The sequence below is a fragment of the Dreissena polymorpha genome, chromosome 2 (genome assembly GCF_020536995.1).
Source record: "Dreissena polymorpha isolate Duluth1 chromosome 2, UMN_Dpol_1.0, whole genome shotgun sequence".
Lineage (NCBI taxonomy): Eukaryota > Metazoa > Mollusca > Bivalvia > Myida > Dreissenidae > Dreissena > Dreissena polymorpha.
This window is the reverse complement of record NC_068356.1, coordinates 137,477,506-137,500,311: the sequence shown is the minus strand read 5'-3', so window position 1 is coordinate 137,500,311 and position 22,806 is coordinate 137,477,506. Positions and strand designations below refer to the sequence as shown.

The following is a 22,806-nucleotide window of genomic DNA, read 5'->3' as shown; positions in this document are numbered from 1 at the left end:
AGATATGCCTGCCAAGAAATATCCCCAGGGTAAGGTGAAAACCGGGCCAAGCAGGGACGCCTGCACAGCTGGTGCACAAGGGCACGTATCCAGCGACAATGTGTCTGGTAGGAGGGCAGGCTTGAATGATGACAAGAAAAAACCAATGAGAGAAGGCACATTCACGGTACGGACTTTATATGGACGAAATGTTTGCTGTAGTGATTGTTACTGTTACACGCCCTCTACAAAGGTAGTTATCAAAGGGGTTATACTTGAATCAGCATGTTCATCTGTCTGTCAGTTTGTCAGCAGACACAGAGTTCTCCGAAGATATTCATCTAAAATTTTAAACATACAGCATTCATTCAATGGTTCTAATGTTTTGAGATTGTGCATGTTCAGATTTCATGCATTTTTAAGGTCACAAGGGCGTGAGGCACAGTTCTAATTAAATTATAACAACAAAGGGATAAGTGAATTTAAATTTAGATTGAATGCAACATGCACAAAGTAAAAGTAAATTTCTATGTTCAATAAACCTGCATTTGCATGTATCTTTATCTTATGACTTACTTATGTAATTTATCTTTACCTGTTATGCTTTCAATTGCATTTAAGAGTACAATATTTTTATAAAAGTCATCTGCAAATAACAATCAGATGAAACATTATTTAATAAACTAGTTTAAATGTTAAAGGTGTCAATGATTCAAAAGATATATAGCACATAAATCATCATCATCATTCCCTAATCCTTTGGGAGGAAATGAGCCACGACCACACAGAGCTCCTCAGCTAGGAAGATCTGTTGTGGGCTTCTGGGAGTAAGCTGATCCATGGTAGGGACGTCCACCCTTTCACATTGTCCATCCAGCTATTTTTCTGACCTCCTTGTGTGTGACCTCCATATGCCAAAATGGAGGAACTACAGATATCTTATAAAGAAAACTTGCAAAGTGGACTTGAAATCAGTTGATCTTGTGACTAAAACGTTGACCAGTGTCACTTAATGGATAACTGTTACTTCATATTCAAAACATGAAGCCTTTTTATGATCATGAGCATAGGTTATGTGGCACTGATCTGTGGTCTGAACAGTTGACACATTTTTTTTAAATTCTCTCGAGAATATTCAAGTTCCTGTGTAAAGGGTAGTTTTTTTCAGTAAGTTAATGTGTTTTTCATCACAGTGGTCTCAATTTGATGTCTTAAGCATCCAGACAAAAAAATTCTCCATAATCGTCACTCTTAAAATTACAATTTATAAAATAACACTTACTGATCAGGGTATTTTACTTTAAAAACCATTGTGTGAACAGATTAACAACCCCGCTTTTATGGGGATTTTAACCCTTACAGTGCTGGAACCGAATTTTGAAGGCCTTTGCAAACAGAACGTGGCGTCTCATCTGAATCCAAACTGTTTGCTATTCTGATAGTATTCTTTGAAAAAAAAAATCGAAGAAAATGCTAATTTTAGAAATTCAGCAGACGACATTTTAGCAGATGACAAATTTCCCAGCATGCAAAGGGTTAATAATACTTTGATTGCTGTGCAGATACTATTCTAACCCAACACTATTCAACTTTCAATATTTTCACACGCTAATCAATGTGATCATTAATTTCATATTCTCAAGTGTCACTTTCAGTCTCAAATTACTCCACAAGTGTTGTCTATTACAAAGTGAAACTCAAATGAAAACATGTTTTTCATATCTATTCAAATAGTTTTATTGCTATACAAACTGCTACAACCTCATTCACACCTACAGTTACCCGCTGTTTGGTATGTCAACAACAGCCCTTTCAACCAGCAAGATAATAGGGTGAAGTATTCTGGAAAAAAACATGGTGTTTATTATGAATAAATACGCTTGCAAAATGAATTTTTCACTCATAAGCAGTGTTGTATAATATTGAAATTAGGGGTTACCACACTGCGCATAATACACGTTAAAGTACAGTAGTGAAACGAAAGTAACCATGACAATATGTACATGTACGATGGCAATTATTTGTAAAGATAAATGATATGGTAAGTTATTGTTTAGTCGTGCGTTCTTTTTGAGTTGTGGGTATAGAGATTGTGTGAAATCCTTTGATAGATAGAACGTTCGCATATGATGAAGTTCGTTACAGAAAGAAGTTTCGACACAGTCACAATCGTTTTGCTAATCAAAAATGTGACCAAATCAGGTGAATTTTGTGATACATCATAACTCCATACGTTCTTATCAAATATTGCCTCGTTAATTTATTGTCTATATAGTGTTTTTAAGTAACAAAAAATAGTTTATTTATGAGTATTTCCATGCTACATCGTCTGTTGAAATCTGTTTTTTTGCAAGAAATTAACCTCTCACCTTCAATGTCAGTTTAAAGGCTATTTATAGCACGCAAATCGTGAAATTGGGACAGCCATTCAGAATCCACATCTTAAGAAGAACCATTATTTTCAATATGGCGGTTGGACACAATCAATATAATCGATTATTTGATGTTTAAAGAAAAACAAAATTTGACAACAAATATAACGACCAAAGTTTGATATTTTGTTTCTTATGATTCATGGTCATATATTTATAAAAAAGTATATAAAAAATTGTGGTGTAACATTTTATGAAAATTACCCACAAATCAACTAGAATATTGCATACTAATAATATTTATATAAAGTTCATTTCAAAATTTTGTGAACAAAATATATCCATAACTGCAGTAAATTTAATACACATATGCTATAAAAGGTTACACATATATTGGGCAAGCTTTGTAGAATGAAGTTAAGCACATATGATTGTTATTGCAGACGGATGCTGAGAAAGACCAGTCAGAATTATTTAAAGACGAGCTTCGAAATCAGGTATAAAACTTTTCATTTTCTGACTTGTTGAAAAAATTCAATTTAAGTTGGACTTTTATTTATCTTAATCTGTTTATTTGAAGCACATGTAAGCACATATACTGCTGATAAGGAGATTTAAGGACTCTGTTGCTCATGTAAGCACATATACTGCTGATAAGGAGATTAAAGGACTCTGTTGCTCGTCAGTCTGCACCCATTAACTTTTTTCATCTCAACGCCTCTCCATAACTGCTCTGCAGATCTATACCAAACTTCACAGGAATCATCCTTGGTTGAATCTCTTTGCAATTTGTTCAAATTATTTTGGAAATTGAGGTCAAAGGTGCAAGAGAATATTTTGAAAAAGAATACTTTGACAATCTTATAAGGGTCAGGGATTTAATATTTGATGTCTGACTTTGTATGGTGGTCCTAAATTAAGTGTGTTCAAATACTGTTTTTGTGATCAAAACTGGCTATCCCCAGGGGTTACATTTCAAAGGGGTAAATAACTTTTAAAATCCTTTTCTCTAAAAGTCAAAGGGCAAGAGCATGTGTATTTGGCATATAACATTGTATAGTTGTTCTAGCTACCAAGGATGTTCAACTCATTCCCCTGGACTTATAACTGGCCGCATCGAATGGTCACAAGATTTATGTAGACTTATATCGTATATTACAAAAAAATCTCTGAAACCGCAATGGTCAGGTGTTCAATATTTGGTGTGTAACCCTTATAGGTTGGTCATCAAATCATTCCATTGAGTTCAAAATTGGGCTTGCCTTAGGGTTTTCTTGTTCTATTTATTTGTATTTCAACATTATTATGTCTGCACATTACAGTTTTAAAGCAAACATCATAAAGTCTGCACATAACAGTTTTTAGGCCAACATCATTAAGTCTGCACATAACAGCTTTTAGGCCAACATCATTAAGTCTGCACATAACAGTTTTTATGCCAATCATTAAGTCTGCACATAACAGTTTTTTAAGCTAACATCATAAAGTCTGCCCTTAACAGTTTATACGCTTACATCATTAAGTCTGCACATAACAGTTTTTAGGCCAACATCATAAAGTCTGCACTTACCAGTTTTAAGGTCAACTTCATTAAGTCTGCACATACCAGTTATGACGCTAACATCATTAAGTCTGCACATAATAGTTTTTACTCAAACATCATAAAGTCTGCACATAACAGTTTCTATGCTAATATCATAAAGCCTGCACATAACAGTTTTTAGGCTAACATCATCAAGTCTGCACATAAACAGTTTTTATGCTAATTATTATAAAGCCTGCAGATAACAGTTTTTAGGCAAACATCATTAAGTCTGCAAATAACAGTTTTTACGCTAACATCATTAAGTCTGCACATAACAGTTTTTAGGCCAACATTATAAAGCCTGCACATAACAGTATTTAAGCAAACATCATACAGTCTGCACATAACAGTTTTTAGGCCAACACCATAAAGACTGCAGATAACAGTTTTTAGGCAAACATCATACATTCTGCACATAACAGTTTTTATGTTAATATCATAAAGCCTGCACATAACATTTTTCAGGCAAACATAAAGTCTGCACATACAGTTTTTAGGCCAAAATCATAAAGCCTGCAGACAACAGTTTTTATGCAAACATCATAAAGTCAGCACATAACAGTTTTTAAGCAAACATCATAAAGTCTGCACATAACAGTTTTTATGCTAATATCATAAAGCCTGCAGACAACAGTTTTTATGTACATGACTTAGGTGAGCAACCTAGAGCGTCGTCTGCAGCAGTTGGAGGTTGAACGGGTTAGGAATGAGAAAGAGCAAGAGAACCGTCGTCTGGAGGAGCAGCGAGTGCGAATGCAGCTTGAGTATGAGGAGGAGAAGAAGAAGATTAAGGCTAGAGAGGAGGAGGTAGGCAGAAGGAGGAAGGTGGTACAGGATAGGTATGGGCAGTAAGTGCGTATGCAGTGTGAATATGGGAGGCGCAGAAGAAGTGACGCTCTATCAAATATGTTCAAATTATTCCAACTTGATGAATAAGAAGTTCAGTGGAGCTTGAAAAATAAAAAAATAAAAGAAAACTTTGAAAGTCTAGGAAACCACAAGGGTCAGGGGCTCAATATTTGGGGTGTAATTTTTCTTGTGCTCCTATATTAAGTTCGTTTAAATCATGTTTCTTGGGTCAAAACTGACCCCGCCCCAGGGGTCACCAGATTGTCTTAGATTTTTCAAGAAAATAACTTTAAATGTTCTTCTCTGAAATACCAAGGGTGATAGGTTTGGTATTTGACATGTGACATCGTGAAGTTGTTCTCTACCAAGTTTGTTCAAATCATGCCCCTGGGGGTCAAAACTTTTCAAGGGTCACAAGCTTTATATGGACTTTTATTAAGTAACTTTATAATATTAGACGAGAATGTGTTCAATTTGATTGCCCCATACAAGTTGACCCTCGCCAATAAAACTCAAAACTCGCCTTATACGAGAAAAAGGCGGCCAATATGGAAAAACACGGCCAATACTGAAAAAGGTCGGCCAATGCGAGATTCAGCCAATCAGAAACCAGGAAAAACTCTGCCTTATATGAGAATCAAAAATTTCGACAATTGTGGACGCCATTTTGAAGTTGTATGCTTAGTTTTGGTGCAAAAGTTTTAATCTTTAAAAATATAATATTGCAGTTTACTTAAAGCACTCGGCCCCTTATATATTTAGCTCCCTTTTTCGACAAAAACAATTGTGCAGTGTAACCACAACAGTAAGGTTCAATATTTGAGCATTTGTACATAAATAACAACTTTGTATATTTTCAAGCTACAATGAGCGGCGAAAGCAAAACTAATTCAAAATCATGGAGGATTTACAGATTAAAAATGCAATTCCTAATGGCAATAAGTAAGTTTTCAATCCTTAATGTCTTTCTGAGTTGTATTAAAAACAATGGTAGTGAATCCAGTGTGGCTGGAATGTTATTCAGGTAAATTTTGCATAATTTTGCGACCTGACAAATTGTGTTCTTACATTATGTAATGTCTCGAAAGCATCTTTCGTCATATACTAAGTTTAAATGGTATTGTTCCTATGCTTTATCAGTAATATCGCCTTCATATTACAATATTAATGAAATAATATTTATTCTTCTGCAATTAAATGCATGGAACATATGTTTCCTCTTGCAACAATATTCAATATTCGTTTTAAATTAACAAGATATCTCTTAAAAGGTATTTTGGTGTACATTACATTTTCAAAGCATTTTGCATGGGAATATAAACAGGGAAAAAGTTGTATAGAACAGAAATTTTGCTACTTTTCAAAACTTCATACTTGATTCAGTGTTTTTTATCAACGTTTTGGGAATGGGCCCGGGGCCTTTGGATTGAGATAATTTTGCGGCGTTTTGACTAAAATTGAGAAAATTAGTGTTGTTGTTGTTTTGCTAAAAAATGCTTCAAAAATGAGGGTTCAAGTGTGCCCAGTATTATATTAATTAAGGTTGAACTTATATGAATGGGAAATGAACAAAATATTAAGATTTAAAAAAAAAAGGAGACATTCCATTGGGATTTTTTAGCTCCCATTTGGGAAAAATATATACTTTTTGACGATGCTGCGAAGCAGCTCGTCTAAGTAATCATACCATGAAAAAATTCTTAACAATGGCGACCTATGTAAAAGACCGAGCCAGTCCGATTGAGATAGCTCGATTTTTCTAATCGGCATACCTTGCTGATTATCATTGATAAAGGAAAAGGAAGCTCAGCTATAAATAGGACAGCATATTCTGGGAAAAAGATTTAATAATAGTTTGAAAACGTTAATTTTAAATCCGTTATATTCAATCCATTATATGTTTATAGATCAATGAAACAACTATGCATTTTCTGTATTGTATTTGACACTTGTCGTGATTCTGTAAATACATTGCGAATGAAAACGTGTATAATTAACGTTTAACGCGATCATTTGTAAACGTTATAGCGAGTATGGTATATAAACAGCATAATAGCTGTACAATATCTATGAAACTCGCTCTTCTGCGTGCTCTCTCATTTTGCATATTTTATAAACTTTTCAAACAGGAATTACAGAGCCACATCAGTGCACACACTATGTTTGATAATTCATTTGTTTGTTGGATAGTGTTTGCTGTTTTAAACACATATTAGATCATATCGCGGAGATTTAGTTAACCTGAACCATGTGTTCATGGGCGAACTCACGTATTCAAGTCGTATTCGACTATGTGCTCATACTTCCTTTCTGGAATCATCATGAAATTATTGCCGTACTTAACAAACAAACATGCCTAAGCTTATTGAATTAGAGAAAAAACAATAATCAAAAGAGAAAAATTATATGTTCATGCACATGGGCAGGTGAAATCACGTCTGTACACATAACATCATAAACTTAGGAAAGGAAACAACAAAATATAAAGTTTGGTTTGATATACATGTGAAATTAAAGAGCATGGTGTAATTAAAGAGCATGTCAGGTTTTGAATATATCTGCTACATAACGTAATGTTATAACCAACAAACGTTTTACTGTAACAGAATGTTTTTTTAAATATAAATGGTACAGAAAATACACGTCGAATATCTTTTTAAAGATATTTCTTGTTATATTTGATCGAGAATGTAACCCGCCTCCCAGTTTCGCTGAATGGGTCAAGTTCCCCATGTGTACTACTTCCCCGTACCCCCAATTTTTTTTGTGTACCCAACATTTTTCGTACCCATTTTTTTTTCGTACCCAACTTTTGTTTCATACCCAAATTGTTTTTCGTACCCAATTTTTTTTTCGTACCCAAATTTTTTTTGTACCCATTTTTTTCGCATAATTTGTTTACCCAAAATTATCGTACCCATTTTTTTTTAACCCAAAATTTTAGTACCCACATACACAATTGTGGTGATGTAGATAAACTTTAATTGATGCTTTTATATCCATCCTCTTCAAAAGCATCGTCACACCAGTACTGTCAGTATTTGATTTCTATTGGGAATGGGTCCGATTACTGGACCAATTTTGAATTAAAAAAACACACTGTCATTTAATAGCAAAAACCTGTAATTTGAAAGTGAAATTTAAGCTTTTCTTGCTGAAATTAGAATAATATTATTAATTTAATACATAAAATTGTCATTAATTAGTTGAATTCATATTGGCTTTGTTATTGAGCTTCAGACAGCCGTATGGTGCTTCGGCATGCCAATACGGCTAATTCAGGCCAATACGGCTGTCTTGAGCTCAATAACAAAGCCAATATGAATTCAACTTATTAACAAGAAATGCCGCGGCAAAGGCCGACGCGTATTCCCACGCCGCATGTTTGACCCAGGGGCACCTCAGGGTTGGTAATGGGGCCATGCATAGTTGAGATTGACCGTATTGTCATAAGAGAAGTTCAGTATCAATTAGAAGTGAATCGGTGTAGAAATGAAGAAATTATAGTAAAAGGCAATTTTGGGTGGGTGTGGTCTATGTGGGCGGGGCGCCCCAGGGTTGGTAATGGGGCCATGCATAGTTTAGATTGACTGTATTGTCATAAGAGAGGTTCAGTATCAATTTGAAGTGAATCGGTGTAGAAATGAAGAAATTATAGTAAAAGGCAATTTGGGGTGGGTGTGGTCTATGTGGGCAGGGAGCCCCAGGGTTGGTAATGGGGCCATGCATAGTTGAGATTGACCGTATTGTCATTAGAGAGGTTCAGTATCAATTTGAAGTGAATTGGTGTAGAAATGAAGAAATTATAGTAAAAGGCAATTTTGGGTTGGCGTGGTCTATGTGGGCGGGGTGCCCCAGGGTTGGTAATGGGGCCATGCAAAGTTGAGAATGACTGTATTGTCATTAGAGAGGTTCAGTATCAATTTGAAGTGAATCTGTGTAGAAATGAAGAAGTTAATGTAAAATAACCTAAAGAAATGAGTGAAAATCTCTGACCTGGCCCCACCCCAACCCCCATAACTTTTGACCCAGGGGTCAGATCAAAATTACATATAGTGCAGAGTCGCACATATGCTCATAGCTACCATGTGTGTAAGTTTCAAGGTTGTAGTGAAAATAGTGTAGGAAGACAGACAGACAGACGGCGGCGGAGATAACCACAATATCCCTACGCTTTTCAAAATAATAATGACATTATAGTATAAATTATATAAATTATTGTTTTTCATTTGAAACCACAAGGGTCAAGTGTTCAATATTTGGTGTGTACGATCATTGGTTGGTTCTCAAATCATTCCTTTGTGTTCAAAGTTGACCCTGCCCTAGGGTTTACTTGTTCCTTCCATATTTGTATATTATACTTTTATTACGCAAACTTAACAGTTTGTACTTCCATGTCTTAGTTGAACAACCGAGAACGTCATCTGCAGCAGTTGGAGAAAGAAAGGGTGAGGAAAGAGGAGCGAGAGAAACATCGTCTAGAAGAGCAGCGAGTGAGTATGCAGCTCGAGTATGAAGAGGCACAGAAGAAGATTAAGGCTAGAGAGGCAGAGGTAGGCAGAGGGGAGGAAGAGGGGGGGGGGGGGGGTTAAGGGTAGGTAGGGGCAGCAAGTGTGTATGCAGTGTGAGTATTAAGAGGAGCAGAAGAAGATTAAGGCATATAGATCAGTTTTTACATAATTCTAAAAATATCTAGGTTCAGCATTTATTGTTTTTTTAATGTTGTGAATTGAAGTCAGTGTAGATGTGAGATAAATTGAGCTTAACTTCCACACACAAACGTTATGAAAAAGGTTCAGGTTGTTGGTGAACATATTTCTGGCAAAATATTATTAGAAGTATCAATATTTTGTCATTTATACGGACTTGATGGCTTAAAAAATAGTAGAAAAAGTCTGCAATTGATTGTCATATTGTTATGATCAGCACACTGTTCTGTATATGCTGGCTCGTTGTATGATCCAGGTACTAAAGCGTCAAGAAGACGAAAGGAAGAAGGAAGCAGAACAGAAGCGGCGAGAAGCAGATGACGAGAAATCGAGAAAGCAGCAGGAACAGATGGAGCGGAAAAGAAGGGAGCTGGAACAGGTACACATGCCACAAATTGAATTACCTTTACTAAAGGGTTAGCATGCTTGCTGTTTGCCCTTTTTAGCCCAAGAAAATGGCAAAGAATGTAGTAAAATCTCCCCCAGTACCAGCTATGCAAGGAAAGGTAGATAACTTGTAACTGTGTTCCGTACAGTGTACCTGGCCTTGCCACAGATACAAGTTGTGTGTTACTCATCTTTAACCTTTGCATGCTGGGAAATTTGTCTTCTGCTAAAATGTCGTCTGCTGATTTTCTAAAATTAGCATTTTCTTGGATTTTTTTCAAAGAATACTATCAGAATAGCAAACAGTTTGGATCCTTTGCATGCTGGGAAATTTGTCTTCTGCTAAAATGTCGTCTGCTGATTTTCTAAAATTAGCATTTTCTTGGATTTTTTTCAAAGAATACTATCAGAATAGCAAACAGTTTGGATCCTGATGAGACGCCACGTTCTGTGGCGTCTCATCAGGATCCAAACTGTTTGCAAAGGCCTTTAAGTTCCGGTTCCAGCGCTCAAAGGGTTAAATGTGTTGGGTGTTGTAAACTGGTCCTCTTGTTGCTTGAAACCCATGTAGGCACTATGCATCTACTATGGGTGATTTCATTCTCTACTTTGTGATTATAAAACTTTAATGTCATTTATTTCTGATGTAATTTTACAATTGTTATTGTAACAAATGTTACAATTACTGGTTTATTTAATACCCTTAATGATGCCTTGAGTTAAATGTTTTCTTCTGTTTCTTTTTTTTATGCCCCCGAATGGTGGCATATAGTTTTTGAACTGTCTTGTCAGTCAGTCTGTCCGTCCGTCCGAAAACTTTAACATTGGTCATAACTTTTGCAATATTGAAGATAGCAACTTGATATTTGGCATGCATGTGTATCTCATAGAGCTGCAAATTTTGAGTGGTGAAAAGTCAAGGTCATCCTTCAAGGTCAATCATATAATTTATACAAATAAAGGTAGTTTCAACATTCATTTGAAGGGTTTTTAGTGACCTAAATAGAAACAGAAAAAGGCAGAGGCAGAGGTATTAAAATGTATGTTAAATGAAATATTTATTTTAAGGATTTTGATTGAAATCTTACACTTTGATAGTATCATATTAACATAGCAACTACAGAAATATTAAATCAAAGTGAAAGCATTATTATGACAGAAAAAATTGACACCTTGTACTGACCTCTCAATAATACTAAGACATGTTCATTATAGGCCAAATGATGTATAGGTTCATTATAGGCCAAATGATGTATAGGTTCATTATAGGCCAAATGATGTATAGGTTCATTATAGGCCAAATGATGTATAGGTTCATTATAGGCCAAATGATGTATATGTTCATTATAGGCCAAACGATGTATAGAAGTTTATTTCAGGGCCTCAAACCATATACTGCATCCAGTGAGGGGGCAAGCTGGAATTCAGCAGGCAACCTGCATTACAGGGAGTCCACAGAGAAACAGTATGTGCATTCTACAAATTTGTTTAAACAATTCATAACCCTAGGGGCACACCTTGGGTGATGCCACTTGATTTATATAGCTAAATAACTTTTAAAAATATGTTATGAATAATGAAGACCTGATGTGTAATCCTTTGTATGTAACATAGTAAGATATGTATAGTGGACCCCTACAACTTTTGTTAAATTCCTGTCCCTGGGGTCAAACCTGCTCCCGGGTCAAATGGGTAATACTAGCATATACTTTATAAGAAAAATAACGTCTTTTTTTATGAAACCACAAGGACCGGAATAACAAAAATTGGTTCTTTAAACTTTAAGCTTTTGTTTCAAATCATGCCACTAGGGTTTCAAATGGTGTAAAATATTTGTATTAATTTAAATTACAAAATAACTAAAATCTTTTCTGAAACCACATGTAAACATGACTCACGTTAATGAGCAAGAAACCTGTTGTTCTGATAAAATAATAGATTTACTGGATAGAATATGGACTGGTAAGGCTTTCAATTATCTGCTGACATTTACTTAATTGATATCATGTCTATAAAAACGTGTTATAAATTAAGAATAACTTGGTACATCAATAAAGTCCATCTGCAAAGGTTTGTACATGTACAATGTCATTGCTTGTGAAATACAAAGCATTTGACTGTTTCGTTGAGCATATACGGTTTAGCATATATAGTATAATACTACATGAAATTTTTGTGCTTAATTTTTACAATTCTATGTATGTTTAGGTGGGTACACATTTTTAGCTTACCTGATTGCTCAGGTGAGCTTTTGTGACCGGTCTTTGTCCGTCGTATGTCCGTCCGTCTGTCAGTCCATCTGTTAATATTTGCTTGTAAACACTCTAGAGGCCACATTTCTTGTCCCATCTTCATGAAACTTGGTCAGAAGCTTTGTCCCAATAAAATCTTGGCCGAGTTCGAAACTGGGATGTGCAGGGTCAAAAACTAGGTCACTAGGTCAAACAAAAGAAAAACTTTGTAAACACTGTAGAAGTCACATTTCATGCCCAATCTTCATGTAACTTTGTCAAAATGTTTGTCTGAATGATATCTTGGTTTAGTTACAAATGTGGTTCCGATCCGTTGAAAAACATGGCCGCCAGTGGGTGGGGCAGTTTTCCTTATTTGGCAATAGAGAAACCTTGTAAACACTCTAGAAGTCACAATTTTTGCCCAATCATCATGAAAGTTGGTAAAAACATTGGTTCAATTGATGTCTCGGACGAGTTCAAAAATGGTCGACATCTGTGAAAAAACATGGCTGCCAGTGGGCGGGGCATTTTTCTCTATATGTATATAGTGGCAGTTTTCCCTATTTGGCTATAGAGAAACCTTGTAAACACTCTAGAAGTCACAATTTTTGCCCAATCATCATACAAGTTGGTCAAAACATTTGCGTTAATGATATCTCTGATTAGTTTGGAAATGGTCGGGATCAGTGAAAAAACATGGCCTTCAGTGGGCGGGGCATTTTTCTCTATATGTTTATAGTGAAAACATGTGAACACAGTAGAAGTCACATTTTTGGCCCAATTTTCATGAAATTTGCTCAGAACATATGTTTCCTTGATACGAGAGTTGAGTTAAAAAATGGTTCCGGTCAGTTGAATAACATGGCTGATGGGTAGGGGGAAGTTTTCTCATTATGCCCCCCCCCCCCCCTTTCGAAGAACAGGGGTATATTGTTTTGCTCATGTGGGTCCGTCCGTCCACCAGATGGTTTCCCGATAACTCAGGAGCGCTTATGCCAAGGATCATGAAACTTCATAGGTACATTGATCATGACTCGCAGATGACCTCTATTGATTTTCAGGTCACTAGGTCAAAGGTCAAGGTCACGATGACCCGAAATAGTAAAATGGTTTCCGATGATAACTCAAGAACACTTATGCCTAATATCATGAAACTTCATAGATACATTGATCATGACTCGCAGATGACCACTACTGATTTTCAGGTCACTAGGTCAAATGTCAAGGTCTCGGTTACCAAAAGCGTAAATGGTTTCTAGATGATAACTCAAGAACGCTTATGCCTAGGATCATGAAACTTCATAGATATATTGATCATGACTCGCAGATAAACCCTATTGATGTTCAGGTTACTAGGTTAAAGGTCAAGGTCACGATGACCCGAAATAGTAAAATGGTTTATGGATGATAACTCAAGAACGCTTAGGCCTAGGATCATGAAACTTCATAGGTACATTGATCATAACTTGTAGATGACCCCTATTGATTTTCAGGTCACTTGGTCAAAGGTAAAGGTCATGATGACCCAAAATAGTAAAATGGTTTCCGGATGATAACTCAAGAATGTTTAGGCCTTAGATCATGAAACTTCATAGGTACATTGATCATGACTATTAGATGACCCCTATTGATTTTCAGTTCACTAGATCAAAGGTTAAGGTCACGATGACCCGAAATAGTAAAATGGTTTCCAGATGATAACTCAAGAACGCTTATGTCTAGGATCATGAAACTTCTTTGGTACAATGTTAATGACTCGCAGATGACACCTAATGATTATCAGGTCACTAGGTCAAAGGTCAAGGTCATGGTGACCTGAAATGGAAAAATGGTTTCTGGATGATAATTCAAGAACGCTTATGCCTAGGTTCATGAAACTTCATAGGTATATTGATCATGATTCGCAGATGACCCCTATTGATTATCAGGTCACTAGGTCAAAGGTCAAGGTCACAGTGCCAAAAAACGTATTCACACAATGGCTGTCAAGGTCACGGTGACTCAACTTAGAAAAATGGTTTCCGGATGATAACTCAAGAATGCTTACGCCTAGGATCATGAAACTTCATATGTACATTGATCATGACTCGCAGATGAAATAATGATGAAACTTTACCAGGATGTTTGTCTGGACAATATCTAGGTCAGGTTTGACATTTGGTAAAGATGGAATGAACCGACTCCTCTCAGGTGAGCGAACTAGGGCCATCTTGGCCCTCTTGTTGTTAAAACACTTAACATATGTGTGGCAGTTCATTCGAAAAAACTCTTTATCTCTTTTTATCTGGATACTATGATCAAAACTTTACATACATTTTACAAATGTTTTTTCTTGTGTGATTTATATGTTAATATGATCCTTTCAGAGACTACCATAATGAGAAACCTGAGTGGTTAAAACTTCAGTCCACAAGGTCCGTGCAGGGGAATCCAGACAAGGTATTCACTGTCCAGTGGAAGTCTACCATCAATGTGAAAATTCAAAGTGATACAAGCCAGTGCCATATCACAGCCATCTGTGTTCTCCCAGATGGGCAGGTCCTGGTTGCAGACTGCAGTAATAAGAAAGTCAAGCTGCTGGACCAGCAGTACCAGGTGTTTAGTCACTGTGGTGTGACTAACCAAGTACTGGACATGTGTCTCATCACACCCAGTGAGGTTGCAGTGGCTGTGTATGATGATAGTAAAAAACATGAAGTCCAGTTTATCACAGTCACACAGAGCAAGCTAGTTTCTGGCAGGAAGTTTCGGTTACAACATGAATGTAGGGGTATTGCGCACTACCAGGGTGACCTGTTTATCTGCTCTGGTGAAGCACTGTTCAAGTACACACTGAGTGGCAAACAGGTCTGCAGACTTTATGAGGGTATATCAGGTAAGAATTATGGTGGATTCATCCTGATATCATTTGGAATATGTATTAAAAATTATTTTGAAATTTCATATTTGTAAATTTTTTATGTGTCAATTTATTGTTACAACAGCAAGAAAATTATTCGTTATTATTGATTTATAAACATGAGTAATGCAGTATTTTGACTGTCACTACATGGCATGTCTATAAATAGAAACTGAGTTCCTGGGAAAGAGACACTTTCTGACCTGGTCTTAATTTTTTGTGGTTGTCAATTACTGCACATGTATAATATGTTTTCTCAATTAAAAATACATAATATAAAATAGATACTGTTTAAATTGTTCTAGTTGGATTATAAGAAGTATTTAAACGTATGTATGTCGATAATTAAATATTATTTTTTAACAACTTGCTTTTGTAAGTGGTGTAGTGAAAAACAATATAAAGCAAAAGTTTCAAAATTGGTTGTTTGAAACATTAGTGTTCGTTTTACAAACACTTGACAAACACAACTACAGTCGTAACACTGCACATCTATTCAGTATGTCTGCCTGTGTCAATTTCACTTATGTGAGTACACTGTTATCATATTTGTACATGTGTAGGAAATCTATTATTAGTGCATATAGTATCATTCATAATGTACACATGGTGATTGAACTATGTACTTGTTTTCATCTGTGTAATTTTTTTCCATGTTTGTAATTGTACATAACATTTCATTTCTAACTCATTAGTCCCATTTCAACATGTCAAACCTTTACACAAAAAAAACTTATACAGAACCTTCATGCTACACAAAACTATTTATTATTAATCAATTTGATGCATACATGTAACAACACATGTGTACTACAATATCACTGCAGTATGTTTAATAAGATTATTTAACATTGACAGTAATTCAATATCTTGATGTTACTCTGTTTTGCAGTATGGAAGTGTGCTGTGAGTCCCACAGGAGACAGGCTGTACATCACCAGCTACTGGCAGCACAAGCTTCTCACCCTTGCCAGGGATGGCACACTCCTGGCTACATACACAGACCCAGCACTAGAGTGGCCGCGTGGTCTACATGTGACCCCTGCAGGCCAGGTGCTGGTCTGTGGATACTGGTCCGACACTGTACAACAGGTGGGCTGGGAGGGGCAGAGTAAGCTGGCTAATCTTGCTACTCATGAGGATGGAGTGAGCGGCCCATGGTCAGTCTGCTACAGCAGCACCACATCATCCATCATTGTGGGACAGCACTGGGACGACAACAACATCCTGGTGTTCAGAGTGGAATAGTGTGTACATGTATGTATTAGTTGTTGTAATTAGTGATTAGTATTTCAATGACAATGTGTTGTTTAGCATACGAACATAGTAGTGTGTGATGTTACAATACAACATTAAGTGGGTAGTTAAAGATACAAATAATTTATGTACACATATTGTTATCTGCTTATACAATGTGAGGGTTTTTGTTACAACATTAGATCTAATGTATATAATGTTATGTTGTCATAACGTTTGTGTCATTATGGTCCTAAAATTTAGTTCTTGTAAACTAAAGTTCTTGCATGGAAAAACAAAGCATTTCAACTGAAAATTTCATATTTCTACATAAATGCACATGTACATAGCAACTGAGGCTATTTTTAAACTTTCATTTCTATAAACACCATGCCATGTAAGAAATGTATATGGATGAATACTTTTTTTATAAAATATGAAATTGTTTAAGTAATCTTTGGAGGAGCATATATTGATATTGTACGCAATGTTTACAGAAAGGTAACACTTAATGTGAGATTTATTAATTTGCCATGTTTTATGCTGTTGAAAATTTGTTATTGATTTTCATTACATTTATATAAACGTGTGTGTGTTAATTACATTTTTTATAAATTTGTTTGATTCCTAAATATACATACAAGAAATACATCAAGCTATTCTGCTGCTACAGTCGCTGCTGAGTCAACGATGCTGAGGATGTGGTGGACAAGGATGACCTGACTACGCAGAAGGTAACATAGACCCGTTGTCAGACCTTTTCTTTGTCATTTTGGGGAAAAATGCCATTGTGGTTTTGAAATATTTTCCTGTGAAAAGTCAATTGATTTGGGAAAAAACTAATTTAATATCATTCTTTTTAATATATCAAATTATACGAATAAAATCATTTTACGATAGTTATATACTTTTATAAATCTAAGTGAAATTTGATTGAGATATAATAATTATAATGCATAAAAACAGGAACATCACGTCAGACTATTTACGCCTGTTTAGTGGAAAAAAACGCCCCGATTGGACGTTTTTTATCACATCTTTACACAGTTACATATATGCCAAAATTTGACAACAAATGGTGAATGTTTGTGTTTATTGGAAATTTTAAGCACTTTTATCATAAATATTTATCAGAATGTCCTTTTAATAATGGAATATACGAGAGTATCGGGCAATGAGTAGCAACGATAAAAGTAGTAAGTTGGCAGTAATAGATGAAAAGTATGGTTTCATATGGATGTATTAAGGAATCAATCGAGACGGGATTATGCGTATCTATGCAGAAAAGGGTTAAAACAATTTTTGTTAAATCTCGTTGTTAATGACTTTATTTCTGTTTTTATGCCCCCCTTCGAAGAAGAGGGGGTATATTGCTTTGCTCAGGTCGGTCGGTCTGTCTGTCGGTCGGTCCATCCACCAGGTGATTTCCGGATGATAACTCAAGAACGCTTGGGCCTAGGATCATGAAACTTCAAAGGTACATTGATCATGACTCGCAAATGACCCCTATTGATTTTGAGGTCAAAGGTCAAGGTCATGGTTACCCGAAATAGTAAAATGGTTTCCGGATGATAACTCAAGAACGCATACGCCTAGGATCATGAAACTTCATAGGTAGATTGATCATGACTTGCAGATGACCCCTATTGATTTTGAGGTCACTAGGTCAAAGGTCACGGTAACCGGTATAGTAAAATGGTTTCCCGATGATAACTCAAGAACGCATACGCCTAGGATCATGAAACTTCATCATTAGATAGATCATGACTTGCAGATGATACCTATTGATTTTGAGGTCACGAGGTCAAGGTCACGGTGACCCGAAAAAGTAGAATGGTTTTTGGATGATAACTCAAGAACTCATATGCCTAGGATCATGAAACTTTATGGGTAGATTGATCATGACTCGCAGATTACCCCTTTTGATTCAGTGATTTTTTTTGCCGGAAATTACAGCCGACATTCGGCTGCTTCCCAATTGCAAAAAATGACGTTTTTCCCAAAAATTTGATTAAAATTTCCCAAAATAAGACAAAATTTTCCCAATAAAGCCAATAAGATTACAATGTAATTTAGCAATAATTTCGAACGAGTGTCGATCGAGTTGCCGAGTCGTCGCCGAACAACAACTGACTTACGTATTTTTCGCGAATTTAGCCGAATACGATTTTACGTTGCTATCCACATCTCTCTGTATATTGCGGAGGATACCGACGATAGTCCATGTATCCCGATTGTAAACGCCTGTTTTTACACACGCCCAAGATGGCGGCAAGCAGACGAGAAATTTGCAATGCGCGGCGAAAATGATAAATAACATTCAAATTAACAACGGATATCATATGGTTATTACCGAATAATTTAATGCGTGTGTCAATTAACGCAAAATATAACGTTTGAGATAAAAACAACAAATATTTATTACAAATCTTCACAGTGAATGTGCATCACGGAAATCAGTGTTGGGAAATTGGAGTTAGTCTAATGTTACTCACAAAGTTAATGCATTTAAGATGAGTATCCTTTGAAAATGGAAAGAGACAAACATGATATGATTTATATGTTAGTGGATCTGTGTAAAATCAGATTCATATGCATATTCTGCTTTATTATGTTTGTCACGCTTTACAGTTTACTGAAATAGCATTGAAGTGCAAGATGTTGAAAGGTAAAGAAATGAAATTAATTATTTTAACTCCATATTATACATCATTAACATAGCAAGACCAGTAAAGCGTTTTTTTATAAATATGTGTTAATGTTTTCACCATATGATATTTAATTTAAAAGAATACTGAATTAAATTCTTACTGTTAAAGAGGTTATGATTAAATGGTATATTTAAGAATCTATATAGATTATTGCAAGTTCAATATGAATGTGGAAGGATATTAACTTAACATTGTCTTCATTGTAAGAACACATTAAATTAGTACTTTATAATATAAAAATGCTGTCAAACATACTTAAATAATTTTAATTCTGTTCTTATAATCATATTTATAATGTTTCCCAATTTCATGGTTTATCGCGCTATTTTTCCCAATTTCATGGTTTATCGCGCTAATTTTCCCAATCCAAAAGGCACAGGCTGTAAGAAAAAAAAGCCAAAAAATCACTGTGATTTTGAGGTCACTAGGTCAAAGGTCAAGGTCACAGTGACAAAAAACGTATTCACACAATGGCTGCCACTACAACGGACAGCCCATATGGGGGGCATGCATGTTTTACAAACAGCCCTTGTTTCTTGAAGAGTCATAACGTACTGTCATAACGTCATTTCACTCTGTAAAAAAAAAAAATCCACATATGTAGGGTGCAGCCCTCCCCCCCCCCCCCCCCCATGGCCCGGGGGGGCCTGAATAAATTCTTGTTGAAAGCACTGTAATTTTAATACATGTAAGCAGGCTTTTTCCGCTCCATTTTGGGAATACGCCACACTGGAATTTTGGGAATTTGGCATCGTGAAAACCCCCATTTTGGGAAAAAAATATTTGCAAAATTGGCTCAATTGGGAAAAATTATCGCATGTAAATAGTGTTTCTCATATTTCAAAGAACTGTTAACTGGTAAATAACGACTATTTTGATAACTTATTATTAAAATTTTACAAAGTATTATGAACATGTGAGAAAAGTGCAGGTTTTTTAATCTGAATTTGGGGAAAAGGCCTGGCCTTTTTTGAGGTGAAAAAAATCGTGCGAAGCGCCGGATTTTGAGGAAAATAAGGAAAGTCTTAAATAATCATGAACATATTTTACAGTTTTTAAAATAAATTCAATGAAACAGATAATTTAATTATGCAACACTTCCTATTTTCTACACCGGATCAGGTAAACTTATATATTTTAAGGTAAAAAAATAAAAAATAAATATTTTCTTTTTCTTTTTTTTTTTGGAATTGGGAAAAAAAATCAATTGGGAAAAAAACGACCAGATTTGCATTGGGAATGGGGCCGAATTTCGGACCCGTGGCATAGGGCGGAAAAAGCCTGGTAAGGCACTTATTTAAAAACAAATAAAATGCTTCGGGTATGGGTCCGTTTTACAGATCCATAAATACACCAGGAATGCGCCGTCTCTCTCTCGTGTATTTCCTGTTTATTAAGGATGCAAAAAGATGAGGTGGTAAAGAACATAATGAATTTACATAAGGTTAATTAGCCTCTTAAATTGTTTGTATATTGTACATATGGTAAAATATTCTCTTAAAAAGTGACGTCACTTTGATTGTCCGCGCACATTTTATGAATGAAGACGACGTCATTTGATTGTAATTGTTGTGGTGACGTCACGTTTTCGCGGAAAAGTGGAGGACGTTCGGTTAATATAATTCTCATTTATAACCTTTAAATCGCGGATAACTTATTAATGAAAACGTGTTAGAATCGAAATAATCCACGGGTAATGTCGTTCCGATGCATGTTATCAAACCACTCGGGCTACGCCCTCGTGGTTTAATTCCTACGCATCGGAACTCCATACCGTTCGTTATTACTGCAATAACCAACGGTTACCCTTGGATTATTTCTTAAATCATTGATATTCCTCCTCATCAAATTTTGGTGATTACAAAAGTATTTCATGGACATATTATTAGTTAATGTGTGGATTACTTAGTTTGGAAAAATAAATGAGGAATTTGTGTCAGTTCATTTCCCGTGTGTTTGTGATAAATTTGTGGATCGGTAAAACCTTAAAATCAACAAAAAAATAGCCGCAAACGCATTATAATGGTTTTACAGTGTTACCTCTGTATTAAAAATGCTAAATATGAAGTTGACAAGAATATGATATGATTTCATAGAAGTTAAAATTGTGTCTTTTCTTTTATGTATCATGTTTACAGTGTTGAGTTTGTATGAAGTTGTGAGATATTTAGTTAAGCTTTGAATGCCTTGGTTCTATAGAGCCTGTTTGCAAGGAGCTGTTACATTCTTTATGTGTATACTGTGTTATCGTTTTTTTGTTGTCAATTATAGGTGCCAAAATAAGCCCCATATCAAATGCTGGAACTATGTATTTTTCCCAAACAACTTTCTAAAATTCCCAATTGAAGGTAAAGTAAAAGAAATTTGTCTAGCGGAAAGTGCTGTCCCTGATAAGCCTGTGCGGTTGTATAGGCTTATCTGGGCAGACACGTAGTGCACAATTTATAGAGCCCTGTTTTCTCAGAATGAGGCTCAAAGTAAATCCCGCTACAGTCTGTTACAGAGTTGTACAAGATGATACCAGGTGAGCCTTGTTATGGGAAAAGGGTGCTTAATGCATGTTATGTACCATCCACAGATTAGCCTGTGCAGTGCGCACTCAGAATTATCAGGGATAATGCTTTCCATTTTTGAGGAAATTTTCGCTTTAAAGAAATTATTTCTAAACAAAAATCATGTCTTGGTGGAAAGTGTAGTCTCAAGTTAGCCTGTGTGGACTGCACAGGCAAATGTGGTCCTATACATATTCATTAAGCCCAGTTGTCCGGAATATAGCTCAAGTTCAGTCTGCTTCCAGTCTGTTGGTATTTGTAAATTCTGATTAGAACAAATATGGTATAAAACCACTATGATTAAAAACTGGTAATTGAGACATCGGTGTACATATAAATGCAAATTTAACATACATATTGAGCAATTCTAATAGTAGCTCACAATTTCCCAATTTAACGTAGTTTGCCATTTTAAGAGTTGGCTACTCATTTTTTCACAAAATTGAAAATTTTGAGCTGTATTTTGTTCACAAAATATCATATCAAACACAGTTAATGTTTAAAATAACTTGGACAAAATATTGTTTTGTTATTGGTAACTTTGAAAATATAGATTTATAGGCGTCAACAAAGTACAGGCAAACTAGTATTGTAATATGATAGTTATTAAGGGCAAATGGCCTGTAACATAATTTTTACTTCAAGGTGTATGTGAAAAAAAGCCTTTTCTTTCCATCTTTATATAGTACACGTAATAGGCACTTCCTTATATGCAAGTGGACTAATAAAATGAGCACTGAAACTGAACATTTCAACAAAAACGCATGTCAAAGAATATATTTTGATTGGATTTTTGCTATTAAGTTCCATGCATTTAAAAAGACCTATAATTCCCAAATTAAAAGATAGAATTTTCCCGATGTTTGATATTATTACGCTAATTTTCCTCATTGGTGTGGTACAGATACTTTTTTCAATTTGGCAAAAAAATATACTATACTATAATTTACTATTTCAAAAGACTTCATATTGGTATTCTCAATGTTACAGCAACTGCTAAACACAGAAGACAACGGAGTAGTGAAAGGCTCAGCCAAATCAAAGTCCAGCGATGTGAGGGTGACACAGCCTTTCCATGTCCTTGTATTGCAACATGAAGGACATTTTAGCTGAAACTAACAAGGGAGAGAACTGTAGATCTGCACCAGCAGTGAGTTGTTGCCCTTAAGTTGTTTAATGTTATATTTATTATTTTATGTCTTACAACTTACATGTTGATTGACTTTAAAACTGTTTTCTAGTGTGAATTTAAACATATTTTAACCATCAAAGATCTGTAAAGGCATGCTAAAA

General features: G+C 35.5%; 2 protein-coding genes across 2 annotated transcripts in view; one reads left to right on the top strand and one right to left on the bottom strand.

Moving 5' to 3' along the window:
- Positions 1-22,806, bottom strand: part of LOC127869138 (uncharacterized) — a 220,438-nt gene that overhangs the window by 169,450 nt on the left and 28,182 nt on the right. The gene's annotated exons all lie outside the window — the stretch shown is intronic.
- LOC127870111 (uncharacterized) lies at positions 5-22,626 on the top strand. The gene is made up of 9 exons (XM_052412769.1): positions 5-166; positions 2,795-2,848; positions 4,591-4,743; positions 9,189-9,338; positions 9,751-9,873; positions 11,261-11,346; positions 14,482-14,990; positions 15,907-16,160; positions 22,504-22,626. The coding sequence occupies exons 1-9, from the start codon at positions 5-7 to the stop codon at positions 22,624-22,626; spliced, it is 1,614 nt and encodes a 537-aa protein (XP_052268729.1).